General features: G+C 34.1%; 3 protein-coding genes across 3 annotated transcripts; all 3 read left to right on the top strand.

The window, feature by feature from the left end:
* The first annotated feature begins 10289 nt into the window (after nucleotides 1-10289).
* Nucleotides 10290-10774, top strand: LOC133328303 (general odorant-binding protein 56h-like). The gene is made up of 2 exons (XM_061536869.1): nucleotides 10290-10346; nucleotides 10409-10774. The coding sequence occupies exons 1-2, from the start codon at nucleotides 10290-10292 to the stop codon at nucleotides 10772-10774; spliced, it is 423 nt and encodes a 140-aa protein (XP_061392853.1).
* Nucleotides 10775-14686: 3912 nt separating this feature from the next.
* On the top strand, nucleotides 14687-15188 carry LOC133328301 (general odorant-binding protein 56h-like). Its single transcript, XM_061536868.1, has 2 exons — nucleotides 14687-14752; nucleotides 14823-15188. The coding sequence occupies exons 1-2, from the start codon at nucleotides 14687-14689 to the stop codon at nucleotides 15186-15188; spliced, it is 432 nt and encodes a 143-aa protein (XP_061392852.1).
* A 334-nt stretch (nucleotides 15189-15522) lies between these two features.
* LOC133328300 (general odorant-binding protein 56h-like) lies at nucleotides 15523-16010 on the top strand. The gene is made up of 2 exons (XM_061536867.1): nucleotides 15523-15579; nucleotides 15651-16010. The coding sequence occupies exons 1-2, from the start codon at nucleotides 15523-15525 to the stop codon at nucleotides 16008-16010; spliced, it is 417 nt and encodes a 138-aa protein (XP_061392851.1).
* Nucleotides 16011-18472: the final 2462 nt, after the last annotated feature.

The following is an 18472-nucleotide window of genomic DNA, read 5'->3' as shown; positions in this document are numbered from 1 at the left end:
TTTTTGTTGGTTCAACACTAATTTCCAATGTGAATTAAAACAGATTATTTGTATAATTTATCAAAAATAACATTTTGAAATAAATCAATTAAGCGCAAACTAATAAATATATTCTATACATACGTATGTTTAATTGTATATAAACTATTATTTTAGCTAAACATTTTTAGAATCTAATAAAATGTTAGTTATGTGGTTAAACTGAATTTATTGAAATATTTGTTGATTAGTTGGCGATCAGAAGACAAGACTGCTAAGTCTATGGGAGCTCATTTCAAAAATATTAAAAATTAAATTAATTTGAACTGAAGATAAAGTGTTTGAAATAGCCCACAAGAAACCAATTCATGATAAACTCTTAAATTTCGTATTTTGGATTCTTATTGAGAATAGAACCTCCTTACCAAAAATTATCAATATTCATCCAATCCTCATAAAATTGGACAATTTTCATATTGATAATACTTTTATTTTATTCATGCATTTTTTAATTCACGACTTTTGAAGGTGCTCCAAAAAAATATTAAAACCACACAGTTATTTACGGTATTGAAAAAACACATTTTTATACCCTCCACCATAGCATGGAGGGTATATTAATTTTGTTTTTCCCTTTGTAACTCATCGACATAATCATTTCCGACCCTATAAAGCATACATATTCTTGATCAGTGTAAATTACTATGACGATCTAAGCATCTCCCTCTGTCTGTTGTAATCACTCTAGCGTCTAAACGAATTGAGATAGATCGCCAAAATTTTGCATAGAGTCGTCTTTTGTCTGCAGGCCAAGTTCGAAGATGGGCTTTATCGGTCCACGTTTAGGCATAGCTCCAATATAAGTGTACCCCAAATTTTCAGTATTTTGGGGTTCTTGAGCGCGTTTTTCAACCGAATTCGCTAAAATTTGGTAAGATGGGTTCTTTTTGAACACCAAATTTCTCCACTAAAAATTATAAATATAGGTCCACTTTTTCTGCTAGTTTTTGGGGGAGTTTGACCCGATTTTTTCACCGAATTGGCTGTAAATAGGTCCCAAATCTCTTTACAAAAAATTTTAAATATAGGTCCATTTTTTCGGGTAGCCCTTATATAAGGGTACCCCCACTTTTCGGTATTTTGGGGTTCTTGAGCGCGTTTTTCAACCACATTCGATGACATTTGCTACATTGGGTTCTTATTGGGTACTAAATATCTCCAGAAAAAAATTATAAATATAGGTCCACTTTTTCTGGTAGCCCCCATATAACGGTACATCGTAATTTTCAGTATTTTGGGAGTTTTGATCGTATTTTTCCGTTGAGTTAGCTGTAATTTTAATATTTTCAGTTCTTAATGGGTCCCAAATCTCTCTTCAAAGAATTTTGAATATAGGTCCATTTTTTCGGATAGCCCCCACATAAGGGTACCCCCAGTAGTATTTGTAGTCGTATATGGCAACAAATCTCCCTACCAAAAAATATTGACATTCACCCCCTATTAGGGGTAGTCCCCTTATAACCCCCTTTTTATACCCTTCACCAAACTGTGGGTTATCTCGATTATTTTTGCTGTTACAAACATATGCACAAAGACAGAATACCCTGTGTCTTTGTGCATATGTTTGTAACAGGCAAAAAAACAAAAAAAAAACAAAACGGAAAAACCGGTTCAGATTTAGATATAGCTCCCATATATATTTTCGTTCGATTTAAAGTAAATGGTGTACCAAAGTCCCTATATATCTTTCGATTTGCACGAAATTTGGCATAGCGTGCTTAATTAAGTCTAGAACGATGTGAGTTAAATATATAGTTTTGCCTGATTTTAGGTAAATAGTCCACTTAAGTCCCTAGTAATGAATAAGGTCTATAATGATGTGTGTAAAGTTTCGTGAAAATCGGTTCAGATTCAGATATAGCTCCCATATATATCTTCGTCCGATTTAAGGTAAAAGGTGTACCAAAGTCCCTATATATCTTTTGATTTACACGAAATTTTGCGTATCGTACTGAAATAAGTCTAGAATGATGTGTGCGATTTAAGGTAAAAGGTGTACCAAAGTCCCTATATATCTTTTGATTTACACGAAATTTTGCGTATCGTACTGAAATAAGTCTAGAATGATGTGTGCGAAGTTTCGTGGAAATCGGTTCAGATTTAGATGTAGCTCCCATATATATTTTCATCCGATTTTAGGTAATTGGTGCACCAAAGTTTCTGAAAATCTGAATTAAGGCTAGAATAACGTGTGCTTAGTTTCGTGAAAATCGGTTCAGATTTATGTATAGCTCCCACATATATTTTCGTCCGATTTTATGTAATTGGTGCACCAAAGTCCCTATATATCTTTCGATTTGCACGAATTTTGGTATAGGGTACTGAATTAAGTCTAGAATGATGTTGCTAAGCTTCGTGAAAAGATCCATAGCTAGGCCGATTGACACAACGTACTGAAGTAATATATATTAGTCTCTGGCAAGTTTCCCTGAAATCGGTTCAGATATAGATATATAACAAAAACGTCTGTTAGGATAAATTACCCAAAGTGGTGAAAGGTATCATATAGTCGGTCCAGTCCGACTTTACTACTTTCCTTACTGGTTTAAATAGTTAGCTGATTTTTTCCGTGTGTTGGGGTTATTCCATATAGCTGTATTCCACCATAGTAAGGGGGATATTCGGTAGACGAAATTTTCAGTTTATACCCCCATAGGATGGAATTCTAAAACGATTTAATCGATTTAGCCATACGTTGTAATCATGTTTCTCTCGGAGGATATCGACATAAAAACTAAAACGGGAGGTTTGAGAAAGAACTGTATCGAGACGCATTTTGAACCAGGTCCTATATAAAACATCCCATCTATTTAATATTTAGCGTGATTGACAGTATTGGGATTCAAAACTAAAATATTAGCTTGACCTATATCGGCCCTGAATTAGGCCTAATGAAAACACCAAGTAGTTGCCAATTCCTACATAATGTTGTATATATTGGTCCCGCTTTAGTATGCCTCATGTATAATATTGTCCTCTAAATTGAAGTACTTTCAGGATTTTATATACATGTTTCACCCTACAATGCCTTAATAATATATGTCAACATTTTAGGATTTTGAGATTTTAGGAAAACCCCCATTGAAATTGCTGAATTTTCTATTTGGTTTACAACAATCGATTGTAAGAATTGTCATTATATGTATGTTCCCTATGTTTTCATTTAAAAAATTTTCAGTATTTCTATGGTGTATGGGTATCCGAAGTTCGGCCCGGCCGAACTTAACGCTTTTTTACTTGTTTAGAAATCCAAATGCCATAACTCTTTCCATCATAAATCATTTTTTTAAAACTCACATTGCAATTTTATTTTCAATTCCCACAGTGCCAAAACGATGTTCTGTGGAAAAAATTGCAATAAAATTAATGTTCATCAGCAGCCATCACTTTTACTATTTGATGTGATCTTTTCTCTATTCCAATAATCATACCTGAATATCAAACACACACACACAGGACACAATAGGACATTGATTTATTTAATTATACCCCCAGGATACTTAACCTTCAGCCACAAATTAAGAAACCATTGTGCGGCTGATGTCTCGAAATCAATTTAAAGAGATTTTCATAAAAACTCAACTAATCAAGAATAGAAAAATATTTTCAATGTCTCATAAAAAATCATGAAACAAGAAGAATGGTCCTTAAATGTTCAGAAATTTATTCGAAATGTTTATAGAAAACATAATTGTCCTTTTGCTTCATTTTGAGGTTATGACAAAAACCAAAAAAATTTAAACAAATAAAAAAACTCTAAAAGAAAATTGTGTTTTGAAAACAACTGTTTTGAAGAAAAACCAGAAACGGCCACACAAAAGGCTTGGGCCAAGGACTAAGGCATAAGGACAACAGCAGTTAAGATGACAATGGCAGTGATCATGATGGCAGTAGATGATGAAACTGTTTCAACCAAACAAAAGGATAACAGAAAGGATGTGGGCTCACACTGAGTTCTTTGACGCCTCAGCTGACAAATGTTTTACCAAAAACACAGCTGGAGTTTTAACACATTCTCTTCCAGCGTGTGTGTGTGAGTGCGTGCATCTTGAATTTGGCAGTTGTGTTGCTCAATTTTTTTTTGGGTTACCAGCTTAAGAAGTCATCTAAGAAAAGAAAAAAACATTTTCCAAAGCAATTATTTTGAGGTTTCCAAGACAATGGCCAACGAACGAAAGAAACTAAACAGTTGTAATTATACAGTTTCCTTCTTAAGACACTGGAATGCATCGAGAAGAGCGCAACAGGAGTTATTGCAGCTGATTTGTATGAGGCAAAAAACTAAATCTTAAAATCTGTGGGCGTTTTTCTAATTTACCAAAAAAATACCCAACCTCATGGTAGTAGCTCTACTGTGGAATGTGTGTGCGGTTTCTAATGCCCAAAATAGTTTTTGTTGATCGTCTTAGTTTTTGCAACAGCTGGGTTTGTTTTAAGAAAAAATTAAATGCTGTTCTTTTTTTTTGTTTCTTCATACAGTTGTAATTGCTCATTTTGGATTAGGTGTGAATGGCATAACAAATTGCACAAAGACCAGTAGGTCTACAAAGTAAAAAAAAAAAAAAACATTTGAGCAAAGGTAATTATGAAAACAGAGGAATTCATAATTATGTGTAGCTTCTTTGGCTTTCTCCAAGTAATTGGTGAGCCGTTTCCTTCTTTGGATAGCACGCCCAGTCTATAATTTCGATTGACTGATCTGAAAAGTGTCACTGGCTTACGAACACTAAATCTAGCGATCGGAATATCACAACCACATTTCATACCAACATATTATATTAATACATTTTAGGAAGCGGTATTCCCTAAATCACGCAATTTTGTTGATTTAAGGCATGCTTTAACCGAATTGGCTACAATTTGATATTTTGGATTATCATTGGGTAGAAATTCTTCCTACCTAAAAATGTAAATGTTCATGTTTCAGGGTTACCACATAGATCGATGGTACCCCATGGTACCCCATAGATCGATGGTATGAAATATTCAGATCAGTAGATATTTAATGCCACTTTCGTCTCTTAATATTTTCAAAATTTTGAAAAATACTATATTCAATAATTATGCCCGACTTACCTATGTTGAAAGGGTATAATAACTTTGTGTAGCCCCAAGAGCCTTTTTATACACTTTACCGCACTGTGGTACTGGGTATTATGTCTTTGTGCATATGTGCATTTTGAGAATATGTATAGAATAACTTTCTGGGTCGATTTACGCCGTCCGTCCGTCATGTCCGTCAGTTCGTTGATGTAAAATTGTAAACAAAGTACAAGCCGCATTTATGATCCGAATCTACGAATCCAAAATTGCACATAATTGGCTGTTACAGTATCGGAACCATAAACACCATTCACAATTTTAACCGCTTGGCTTGCATTTTCGCCCTTTTTAAAGAAAAACTATAAAATGTACCGAAATTTTTTCTTCGTTCACCATATGACCAAAAATTGTGTGAAGCAATGACATCTCTCACGAGGTTGCTTAGTGAAATTATGCACCTAATAGCCAACTTTTGTGCGATTGCATAGTGTACCGAAATATATAGGTAGATCCATTTCTGGACTAACTGATTCGATCTAGACATGTGTGTCCGTCGGTCTGCCCATTACAATTACAAAACACTGACTGATTTTGGCCAAAGAAGACCCCCTATTGTTTTTAGCTAATATTTCGGTTTATATTTAAGGGATGAAATAGACCAAGAACTTTATTTTTGTATTTTTTCTGGTCGCTATGGAGGCCACAATTATAACCTGAGCCCTACGAAATTTTTCTCCAGGAGGGGAATGTAGCCAAAGAATAATCATGACTGTTTTGAGTAAGACTGTTCAATATTTAGAGGATAAAATGGACCCACACTTTTGTGTGAAAAATTAAAAATTGTTTATTCTATTGCGTATATATTTAATCCTTTGTTCCGGTTTCTAGTCGCTCAATTTTCAGCCGAACATCCGAAATTTTCCATGGGAAAAATTTTAATATTAGAGAGTAAGTTTTTACCCCGGGAAAACATGGTTCGCAAATAATGCCGAGGAGGAGCTGCCATCCTCTAATCGGAAAAGAGAGTGCAAATATCGCAAAAAATTAAATATGCGTCCGTCGGTACTGCTCTGCTCAATGACTTTAATTTATTTTTTCTTTACGAGGAATCCGATAAGTCAAATTATAGCCCCTTCCATGAGAATTCCATTCAAAATTTATTAATAAGGAAAATGAAGCGGAACACTTATGTGGAATTATATCAACCATTGGGCATATACACACCAGGCAAAATTGTACATAAGTAATCCCTCCAGAATCCTTTATACCCAATTACAGACCTATCGGTTAGAAAATGTGGGTAAATTCGTAAATAAATGAAACCAGTAAGGAAAGTAGTAAAGTCGGACGGGGCCGACTATATGATACCCTTCACCACTATGGGTATATTAAACAGGACTATTAACATGAAATTGGATGAAATAAAATATGTGATATTTATCTAATGTGAATCTACCTAGATATATCCATAAAGTATGTAAATCGACTTCAAACAAATATAAATAGGCCATCCGTTGGGCTATGTCTGTACTTCTAGAAAATGCAACTACATAATTCTATGCTCAGTTTTGTATGTTGTGCAAAATTTGATGTCAATCTGACTAACATGAGGAGTTTGATGCCCAATTTACTTGAAACAGGGGGAAAATATATATGGAACCTCTATCCTAATAATAAGCGATTTGAAACAAACTTGTCACAGGTTAGCTTGTACTAATTTCAGAAAGTTTTGTTCCTATCAGCCTATTGGTTCCTTGGTGCGTCAATTACTTAAAATCAATCTATAATAAAAGGGAGCTATATCTAAATCTGGACCGATTTTCACGAAAAAAAGCAGACATCACTCTAGGCTCAATTCCGTACGTTATGCCAAATTTCGTGCAAATCGAAAGATATTTAGCGACTTTGGTGCACCATTTATATGAAATCGGACGAAACTATATATGGGAGCTATATAGAAATCTGGACCGATTTTCTTGAAACTTGGCAGACATCATTCTAGGCTCATTTCAGTACGTTATGCCAAATCTCGTGCAAATCGAAAGATATATAGGGACTTTGGGGCACCATTTAAATGAAATCGGACGAAACTGTATATGGGAGCTACATCTAAATCTGGGCCGATTTTCTCGAAACTTGGCGGATATCACTCTAGGCTTAATTCAGTAGGTTATGCCAAATTTCGTGCAAATCGAAAGATATATAGGGACTTTGGGGTACCATTTACATGAAATCGGACGAAACTATATATGGGAGGTATATCTAAATCTGTACCGATTTTCTCAAAACTTGGCAGACATCACTCTAGGCTCAATTCAGTACGTTATGCCAAATTTCGTGTAAATCGAAGGATATATAGGGGCTTTGGTGCACCATTTACATGAAATCGGACGAAACTATATATGGGAGCTATATCTTAATCTGGACCGATTTTCACGAAACTTGGCAGACATAATTCTAGGCTCAATTCAGTACGTTATGCCAAATTTGGTGCAAATCGAAGAATATATAGGGATTTTTGTGCACCATTTACATGATATCGGACGAAACTATATATGGGAGCTATATCTAAATCTGAAACGATTTTCACGAAACTTGGCATACATTATTCTAGACCTTATTCATTACGCTGTGTCAAATTTCGTGCAAATCGAAAGATATATAGGGGCAGACATAATTCTAGGCTCAATTCAGTACGTTATGCCAAATTTGGTGCAAATCAAAGAATATATAGGGATTTTTGTGCACCATTTACATGAAATCGGACGAAACTATATATGGGAGCTATATCTAAATCTGAAACGATTTTCACGAAACTTGGCATACATCATTCTAGACCTTATTCATTACGCTGTGTCAAATTTCGTGCAAATCGAAAGATATATAGGGGCTTTGGTACACAATTTACCTTAAATCGGACGAAGATATATATGGGAGCTATATCTAAATCTGAACCGATTTTCACAATACTTGGTATACATCATTCTAGACCTTATTCATTACGCTGTGCCAAATTTCGTGCAAATCGAAAGATATATAGGGATTTTATTACACAATTTACCTTAAATCGGACGAAGATATATATGGGAGCTATATCTAAATCTGAACCGATTTTCACAATATTTGGCATACATCATTCTAGACCTTATTCATTACGCTGTGCCAAATTTCGTGCAAATCGAAAGATATATAGGGATTTTATTACACAATTTACCTTGAATCGGACGAAGATATATATGGGAGCTATATCTAAATCTGAACCGATTTTTCCCAATTTCAATAAGGTTCGTCCTTGGGCCGAATAAGTGACCTATGCCAAATTTCATCCAATTCGGATCATAAATGCGACCTGTACTTTGTTTACAATTTAACACCAACAGACGGACAGAGGGACAGACAGACGGACATGCATAAATCGACTTAAAAAGTGATTCTATGCATATTCTCAAAAGGAACCATGTGTATATCTCGTTTCCTTTTGTCTGTTACAAACATATGCACAAAGACATAATACCCTGTACCACAGTGTGGTGAAAGGTATAAAAATCACATGGTAACGTTCTATGGGAGCTATATCAACCCGTAAACTGTCATTTATACTTTTTGGTGGGAAGATTTGACACCCCCATAAGTGCAAATTCGGTAGAAAAAGAAAACCCCAAAATACCGAATAAAGGGGAGGGCTAACCGGAACCATGAGCCAATGTTGTAAATTTTTGGTAGGACTATCCTCAATAGAAAATCGTTGAAGTGCAGGTCTAAGCTCCCCAAAATTTGGTCTAAGTTCCCCAAAATACCAAAGTTTGGGATATAGCGTTATATAGGTTATTGCCTTAAATATATTAAAATGACACCCCCTGAGAACCAGAAAAATTTAATTAGAGCAAATTCAGTTAAAAAACGTCCCCAAACCCCCCAAAATACGGAATAATGGGTTTTAAAATTATATGAGAGCTACTCGAAAACATGGGCCATTATTGATAATTTTTGGTAAGGACATTTTCAACTGAAAGTAAATCCAAAATATTAAATTGCTCCCAAATTGGTTGAATCATGTGCTCAAAAAATACCGATCCTAAAAGGTGGACCAATATTGATAATTTTTAGTAAGAAATTTAGCTACTATACCACAAACCAAAATAACAAATTACAACCAATTTGATAGAAACATGTCCCATCAAAATACCATAGGGCAATATTGATAATTTGTCGTAAGCAGATCTGATTCTGTTGAAAAACGTGTCTAAAAAGTGGACCAATATTGATCATTTTCGGTAGAAAGAAGATTTGATATTCAATGCGAACCAAACGAAGAAATTACAGAAAATTCGATTGAATACTTGTGAAAAATCCCATTAATATAGAATGTATGCGGGTTATACCAAAACATGGACCGATTTACCTGATTTGCAATACCAACTATCCTAGGAGTAATAGCAATACCAGTGCAAAATGTCAAAGCTACATCTCAAATATTGTGATCTTTATCGTTATTTCAACAGACAGACGTAAAGACGGACATACATAAATTGACAATTTATTCTGACCAAGAAAATAATAATTTAATTAAATTTAATATGCACTCCACCTTATGGTAGAGGGTATAATAATAAAATTTGCTTTAAATTGAATCAAATAATGATATAGTTCGCATATATCTCAGATATAGGTATATATTACTAACTTTTAGAGTGTAAATTTCGAGCTGATATTAATTTTATTCTGTTTTCTATTCTCTCTTGAGGCTACAATTTTGAGTCTAACATCACCAAAATATCCTGTCAACACAAATTTCTTTTTCGGGACCACAAATGATTACAGAAAATAGCGATAGCGATTTAATTGCAACTGCTTTAATTACGATAAACTTTACACGATTTTCAATAAATTTTCCTTTATTTTGTTTTTATAGATAATTATCCGAACTGTTCTACTATTTGACATTTGAAAACTATCTGTCCATATAACAGATATCATTCCCCGCCAGCAACAAATCATTTATTCACAATGTATCACTTCGCATTTAATTACATTAATTGATCTGTCTAATTTCTGAAATATTCCAATTATTTCTGTTTACAAAACATCTTGATAGACAAACTAATAAACCTACATCGTAAACCTCACGACTATAAATATGAACTAATTTCTAGGAAATTGTAACAGTTTCTCATCAAGTGACTAAGTAACGATATTTCCGATCGAAGATGAAGATTTTCTACTTTGGTGTTTGCTTTGCAATTTTGGGGGCAGCTATTGTTAAGGTGAGATTTAATAAAACTGACAGAATTTTCTGATTTATTTAATTTTATATATTTCCGAACAGGCCAACTTAACTGAAGAATTGGAAAAACACGCCGATGTATGTACGGAACAATCAAAAGCTACCTCCGAGGAGCTAGAGAAATATTTTGAAAATGGCATGAAGGAAGAAGATGCAACCGGTCCTGTTAAATGCCACATCAAATGTATGATGGAACAAAATCATTTCTTCGATGATGGTAGTTTTGTTGCTGAGGAAATGTTGAAATATTTGGAAGCTAAAGATTCAATGAAAGATAATTTAGATGAAGTAGCAAGTGTTATTGCCGCATGTAATAATGAAAAGGTGGAACATGATTGCGAAGGTGCCTATATGTTAATGAAATGTTTCGGCAATACTGAAGTTGGTCAAATGGCATTTGCAGCTTAAGGTGATGTAAATGGATGAGTATGATTGGCAACCGGAAGAAAAAGTTTTTACTTTCATAAAGAGATGTAGTGTTTAAGGAACTAAACTAATGTTTTTGCAAATTTAATATATAATAATCGTATCATAACAATAAAGGTAATATCCTGTGCATAAAAATAAAAATGTGTATTTCTATAGTGTTGACGGGTTATTTGGGATACCATTTGTATTTTGTATTTGCAAAATAGTCAGGCTGAATCCCAGTTTATTGTTTTTATAAAAAACAACTATTTATTAGTGGGGAATGTATGACATTGTCCGGCGAGGGGGAGACCATGTTTTGACATGGGTTCCGACCAATTAAGGGTATTTTGAAGATTTTAGACGAAAGGGTTAACATTTGTAATTTCAGAGTCTTGGAAGCTGGTTTATATCTGCACAGAAAATAATCAAAATGGGTCCATGTTATCACATAGCGCGCAATTTTCGATATTGTGTGGGTTTCAGCTGGAATTTCCAGCCAAAAAGGCTTTAGTAGGCATTTTAGGTCTTTGATAAATGTCACTGTGGGACAAAATCTTGGACATGATCTGGTGGTGGAAAATTCCCATTGAGAATGAAAGACCTTGGTGAATATATGAAAGCGCCAGAAGGAAAATTCGCTATAGGTCAAAGTTCGGAGACATGACGTGATCTCTTTTTATATCCTTCACCAAACTTAGTATTATGTCTTTGTGCATATCTCTGTAATAGGCAAAAGAAAACGACTTGGACACATGGTGGCTTTTGAGAATATGCATAGAATAACTTTCTGTGCCGATTTCTGCATGTCCGTCCCCCCGTCTGTCCATGTTAAATTGTAAACGAAATACCGGTCGCATTTAAGATCCGAATTGAATGAAATTTTGCACAAAGCTCATTTGGTTGGTCCCAGGACGAACTCCATTGAAAATTGATAACATCGAATATGATTTAGATACACCTCCCATATATATTTTCGTCCGATTTGTGGTAAATGGTACAACAAACTACCAATTCGAACAAAATTTTGCACATCATATTAAAGTAGATTCATATAGATATATGCGAATTGGAAATTGGTTCAGATTTCTATATAGCTCCCATTTAAAGTTTCGTCCGATTTTAACTAAATGGTGCACCAAACTCCCAAGGATTGTCCGATTCAGACAAAATCTTGCACAGCGTAATGAATTATGTCCAGTTTAATATGTGTGGAGTTTTTGAAATAGATTCATATTTAGATATAACTCCAAATTCCCACTACTTGTCTGATTAAGATAAAATCATGTGCAGTATTCGGAGTTTGGCCCAGATAACTGATGCGGTGTTTAATTGAAATCGGATCAGATTTAGGTATAGCTACCATAAAAAATCCATCCATACCATAAAAAAATTAGGCCGGTCGTCGAAAATTTCGATAACATGGGAGAAATGATCGAAGTTGACCGGTATATTAGCAGTCGTAACATCGCTCTGGGGCTAAAAATCTACCATAAAACTGCTTTAAACAATTTACACAAAACTGGTTTCAAAAAGAACCTTGATGTTTGGGTGACAAACAAATTAACAAAAAAAAAAAAAAAAAAAGAACAAAAGGACGAATAGACTTTCCATCTGCGAAGCCCTGACAAAACGTAATGAGATAGATCCATTTCATAAACGGATGGTGACTGGAGATGAGATATGGATCACATACGATAACCCTGTGCGGTGGGACTGGAAGGGAATTATTTATTATGAGTTGCTTCCATATGGCCAAACGCTAAATTCTGATCTCTACTGTCAACAACTAGACCGTTTGAAGATAGCAATTGACCAGAAACGGCCAGAATTGACCAACAGGAGAGGTGCCTTGTTCCACCAGGATAACGCTAGGCCACACAGATCTACAGTGACTCGCCAAACCAATCGATTATCATGTTTTTTTGCATTGCAAATTTTCTTTAATTGGAGGATTGTGAAAATCGACTACTAAAGTTTTTTTGCAAATAGAGAGTAGGACTTCTATGAGAGAGGCATTATGAAGTTACCTTTGAAATTGCAACAAATCATACAACAGAACGATGCATATTTCGCCCAACTCGGACATTCCGACGCATATTAAATAAACTCCTATAGTTCATTATATTATATTATGTCTTTGTGCATATGTTTGTGACAGGAAAAAGGAATCGAGATAAACACATTGTTCCTTTTTAGAATATGCATAGAATCACTTTCTGAGTCGATTTACGCATGTGCGTCTGTCCGTCCATGTATTTTTGTTAACAAAATACAGGTCGCATTTGTCATCCGATTTGGATGAAATTTGGCATTGCTCACTTATTTGGCCCAAGGACGAACCCCATTGAAATTGGAGAAAATCGGTACAGATTTAGATATAGCTCCCATATGTGCACCAAACTCCCAATATTTTTCCGATTGGGACAAAATTTTGTACAGCGCACTGTGTACTGAATTAGGCCCAGACTTATATATGTCAAGCATTGTTAAAATCGGTTCAGATTTAGACATTGCTCTTGTATATAGTTTCGTCCGATTTTTTGTGAATGATACACCAAACTCCGAATATTTGTCTGATTGGGACAAAATTTAGCACAAAATACTTAATTAGATCCAGACTGATATCTGCGAAGTTTTGCTAAAATCGGTTTAGATTTAGATATAGCTCCCATATATAATTTCGTCCGATTTTTTGTGAGTGATGCACAAAACTCCCAATATTTGTCTGATTGAGAAAAATTTTGCATAGTGAATGCAATTGAGGAAAAAATGATGTGTGATATGTTGAAATCGGTTCAGATTTTGATATAGCTCTTATATATATTTTTATGTTCGATTTTACGTAAATGTTGAAATAAATGGCCTATGTTTGTTCGATTTACACGAAATTTGAGCAGAGGGTATTAAGTTGAATTTGGAGTGATAACAAAAAACAAATGGTGTATGCAACAGTTGCTCAATTAGGTCCATGTGTTTATATATAGCTCCCATACATAATTTTACACGATTTCATACAAAGAGTCCAATTCTGCCCGTTTGACATGAATATTTTCATTGATTTCAGAATGCTATGTTTATGGAGTTTTTTTTAATTGGTTCAAATATCTATCTAGGTAGCACATTTAATTTCGCCCTATTCCATCTCAATAGTCCTCCAAATATTCTATGTCTGTTCTATCTACAGGATAATGTAGATATTAACATCTCTTGTATGTACCCAAAGTGGTGAATGGCCCGTCCGACTTCTGAATTTTTCTGGTATAAAAATGTTTTATAATTTAGTATCAGGGGACAATAACCAGCCATATATCTGTTGAATAATTTCTGAGGTAAAGAGCTCTAAACAAAATGTGTCGAAGGTACCTCAGTGTCCACCATATTAGACAGAACTTACGTATATACTTGGTGCCATATGTTAGAAAATATGTGTAATTATGTGTATACAAAATTGTACTAGTTCCATAATCGACCGATTATTTGATTGATATTTTCACATTTTTCTTCAGTGTTCCCAACCAAGAATCCTAAAAATAATACATTCAATGAATGGGCACAAATTGCCAGCTAATTACTTATTTCACAAATAAAATAGTTTGTTATTATTTAGCTAACCTCAAATATTTTACATAATAATTTTTCATAATCAATGTTGCATTTATGCGAAAAAAAATAAAATTACTAATTTACATGGACTATTAACAAAATCTACATTACAAACAAAAAAACAAAAGAATTAAAATTAAAGAATTAATTTTCACAGAGAATTCTCTGAAGCAAAAATCAAATCCAATAAATTCCCGGCAATGTAACCAATAATGCCACAGTCACTAAATACCAACGACGACATTACAAACATTTGTGTGGAATAAAAATTATTAAAATAAAAATACATTTTTAGCAAAGCTAAACATGCGGTTTTACAATATTTGTAATATTTTAATATTGTTGGTGGCAATTGCCATTGGTGGCGTTAAGGTGAGGTTATGGCAGGATTAGAAAATATTTATGTTTATAAAATTAATTTTTGTATTTTTTTTCCTTGTAGGCCGATAATGATGAGGACTTTCAAAAAGTCATAAAAACCTGTGAGGTAGAGGTCCCAGTTAACGAAGAGGACATGCAGGTGTTTATGAAAAGTAACATGGACCCCAGCAAGGCCACAACGCCCATTAAGTGTCAGGGTAAATGTATTTTGGAAAAACAAGGATTTTTTGTAAAGGGTGTTTTCGATGATAAGGCTTTTTTGGAGAAGGCTCTCAACCATCCTGCCTTAAAAGATCGCCATGCTGAAGTTACTAAGGCAGTGGATATGTGCAAGGAAAAGAAAGGCTCCGATGAATGTGAGACAGCTTTCAATATTGGTATCTGCCTTAAGGAGAACAAAGATTTCGTCTTTGGTCAACAACAATAATTTCAAAATTTTTAACGTGACAGAGAAGAGGAGGTTGGAGTTATAATTTTTTGTTGAATTAATGCACATTTAAATATACTAAATAATTAATAAAATAAAAAAATCAATTTACCTAATATTTGCTTATGCATGCACCAAATAATTTTCATGGTAATTACTTTAATTAAATAAATGCAAACAAAATGGACAAAACCCTATAACAAATACGATTAAGGAGGGTCATTAGCATTGATTAAAATTAAATAAATTCATATAAATATTCCAAAAATTTCCGATCACATAAGAGCAATAAACATCGTTATTCCAACAAGTAAAGATCTACTAAATTTTAAAAATGAATTCAATCTACATTGGCATACTTTGTTTACTACTAGCAGTCCTGCCAGCAAAGGTAATATTCTAGTCCTCCATCCTTTATTTCCATCCATTTCAAAACATTCCTTTTTCTCTCCCCCCTTGCAGGCTGATATGGATAATCTTATTGCCTCAATACGGTCGTGTCATGAATCGAATCCCATAGCTGCAGGTGAATTTGAGAAATTCACTAAAGATAAAAATGCCGAATTTGGTGATGATTTCAAGTGTCATGTGAAGTGTGTGCTGGAAAAAGAGAATGCCTTTAAAAATGGCAAATTTGATGATCAGGCCTTTGTTAAATTTTCTCTGGAATTACCTGAATGGAAAAATCGTCAGAATGATTTACAGAAAGCTGCCGATGAATGTAAAAACGAAAAGGGTGCAAATGAATGTGATTTGGCTTATAATGTTGCCAAGTGTCTTGTTGATCGTAATGTTATTGTCGTTGTTGCCAACAAAATGTAATAAAAGGATATTATTTGGTTTGTAGGATATTAACATTTTATTCTATTGGATATACACTCTATAAAAAAGTTTTACACCTAAATACTTATATACTAAAACTATAATCAATACCTTTCGAATAAAACACAGTTACTTTCATTTATTGTTGCATTCCTTCAATAAAAATAGGATTCGGAAGTCCATAAACCATTCTTTTAGATCTTTTCCATAAAAATAAATTAAGAAATTATCAGTTCCCAAATTGAATCTCTTGGAATATAAAGTATCCCCACATATGTGTACGGATAAATTCAGCAGACCTTAAACAAAGCGGAATTTTAATGTGGGAACAATAAGTTATGTATAAGAGCTATTTAAAAATCCGGTTCGATTTTAAGCAAAAATTGGTATATGTCAATCAGGAAATACACCTGAAGCTGAACCGATTAGACTTATTACGGTACGTTATTCCCAATTTCGACTGAATCGGAAAAACCGTGGGAGTTTAGTGCTCCTTTTATATAAAATCGTAGGAACATACATCTGGGAGCTGAATAAAAATCTTACCCAATTTCAGGGACACTTAGTACACATCATCATAGACTCAATATGCCACTGCATTCCAAATTTTGTCCCAATCGGACCAACCTTTGGAAATTAGTGCATGATTTACATAAAATCGGACGAACATATATATGGGAACCGATTTAAACTAAACTTAGCACATATCATGACTCAAATATGTATGTTGTGCTCAATTTCGTGTAAATCGAAAGACAAATAGGGGCTTTGGTGCATCATTTACATAAAATCGGCCAAATATATATGGGAGCTATATCTAAAACTATCGAACCGATTTTACCAATTCCTTGGACCATTTAAATGAATTATACCAATTTGCATCAATTGATGGATATGCTTAGATCAATTCAAACCAGTAAGGAAAGTAGTAAAGTCGGACGGGGCCGACTATATGAATACCTTCACCACTTTGGGCATATTCAACAGATGTATCTTAACAGACGTCGCATTTTTGAAGGACCAGTAAAATGAAATTGGACCCATAAACATGTCTTTCTGCAACCTATACTAATTTTTCATTTGGTCAGATATAGAGTTGATTCTTTTCAATGGGACAAAATTATGTAAATCAATTTAAAGTATATATCAATCGGATACCCGTTGATTATTTGGATACATATCTGATAAACATGAGGAGTTTGGTGCGCCATTTACTTCAAATCGGACGAAAATATGTATAAAAGCTATATCGAAATTTAAGCCGATTTCATCGAACCTTTAATTCAATTGGTATGTTAGTTTACAAACAAAATGGACCCATTAAATTATTGTTCACAATAAAACGATCAAAAACACATATTATTCAACAAAAATAATTAATTTATTCTTTATTGTTTCGCCGAATTCTGCACTTTCAAAATTGCTGGTGTTGCATAACTATAGACGCACTTTTACAAAATTAGATAATTTTTAAGAACCAATTTGGTCCGATTGCTACAACATTTTGTACAGCGTAATGATTTAGGTCCCGATGGATGTCTGTGAAGTTTTCTTGATATCGATTCCGATTTAGATATAGCTCCCATATATATTTTAGTCCGATATTAGGTAAATGTTGCACCAAACCCCAAGGTTTGCCCGATTAAGACAAAACATTGTGCAGCGTTAGGTATAGATAGACGTATGTGATGTGTTTTTGAATGGGTTCAGTTTGAGATTTAGCTCCCATATATATTTTCCTCCGATTTTAGATAAATGGTGCACCAAACTCAAAAATTTGTCCAATTGAGACCAAATTTGGCATAGCGAACTGAATTATGTCCGGTTTAGATATAGCTCCCATACATAGTTTCCTCCAATTTCATGCAAATGGACCACCGAGGAACTTATTTTTCTTCGCTTTAGATAAAATATTGCAGAGAGTATTGGATTGAAATTTGTTATTATCGCTTCAGGTTTAGATATAGCTTACATATATTTGATGTATGCCACGGTTGCTCAATTATGTCCTGATTTACATATAGCTCCCATATATAATTTTGTTCGATTTCATGTGCTTGGTGGGAAAATTTGTTTCTCTTCAAATGTAGGTGAACAGTTTCACATATAAGGTTTATAGAATATAAGGCGAATTTTAGTTATTTTCATAATTCTATCCCCATTTCCAACCGAATGGGGTTATAATTTGGCGCTCTCTATTCTTGAAGGAACAAAAACACTTCTTCGCAGAACATTTCAAATTAATATAGGTTCATGTTTTAATAACTCTAAATACAACCAAACTAACCTCTAACTCCCACAAAACTGAATAAAATTGAACCAAATGGCATTTTCTCTATACAGACTAATTGCACTTTATACGGACCTATGATCTCTCAGCAGCCCTGTGATATCTAAACACTACCAATCGGCCTGTTTACATACCAATTGGTCTTTATAAAGACATGAGATCTCTACACAGA

The sequence above is a fragment of the Musca vetustissima genome, unplaced genomic scaffold (genome assembly GCF_032173495.1).
Source record: "Musca vetustissima isolate MV318-11 ecotype Yass unplaced genomic scaffold, APGP_CSIRO_Mvet_v1 utg183604, whole genome shotgun sequence".
Lineage (NCBI taxonomy): Eukaryota > Metazoa > Arthropoda > Insecta > Diptera > Muscidae > Musca > Musca vetustissima.
This window is presented reverse-complemented; position numbering and strand designations above follow the sequence as displayed.

Coding starts and splice junctions, on each gene's coding strand:
- LOC133328301 (XM_061536868.1), top strand. CDS start 14,687: ATGCGGTTTTACAATATTTGTAATATTTTAATATTGTTGGTGGCAATT. Junction 14,753..14,822: donor TTGCCATTGGTGGCGTTAAG/GTGAGGTTATGG, acceptor TTTTCCTTGTAG/GCCGATAATGATGAGGACTT.
- LOC133328303 (XM_061536869.1), top strand. CDS start 10,290: ATGAAGATTTTCTACTTTGGTGTTTGCTTTGCAATTTTGGGGGCAGCT. Junction 10,347..10,408: donor TGGGGGCAGCTATTGTTAAG/GTGAGATTTAAT, acceptor ATTTCCGAACAG/GCCAACTTAACTGAAGAATT.
- LOC133328300 (XM_061536867.1), top strand. CDS start 15,523: ATGAATTCAATCTACATTGGCATACTTTGTTTACTACTAGCAGTCCTG. Junction 15,580..15,650: donor TAGCAGTCCTGCCAGCAAAG/GTAATATTCTAG, acceptor CCCCCCTTGCAG/GCTGATATGGATAATCTTAT.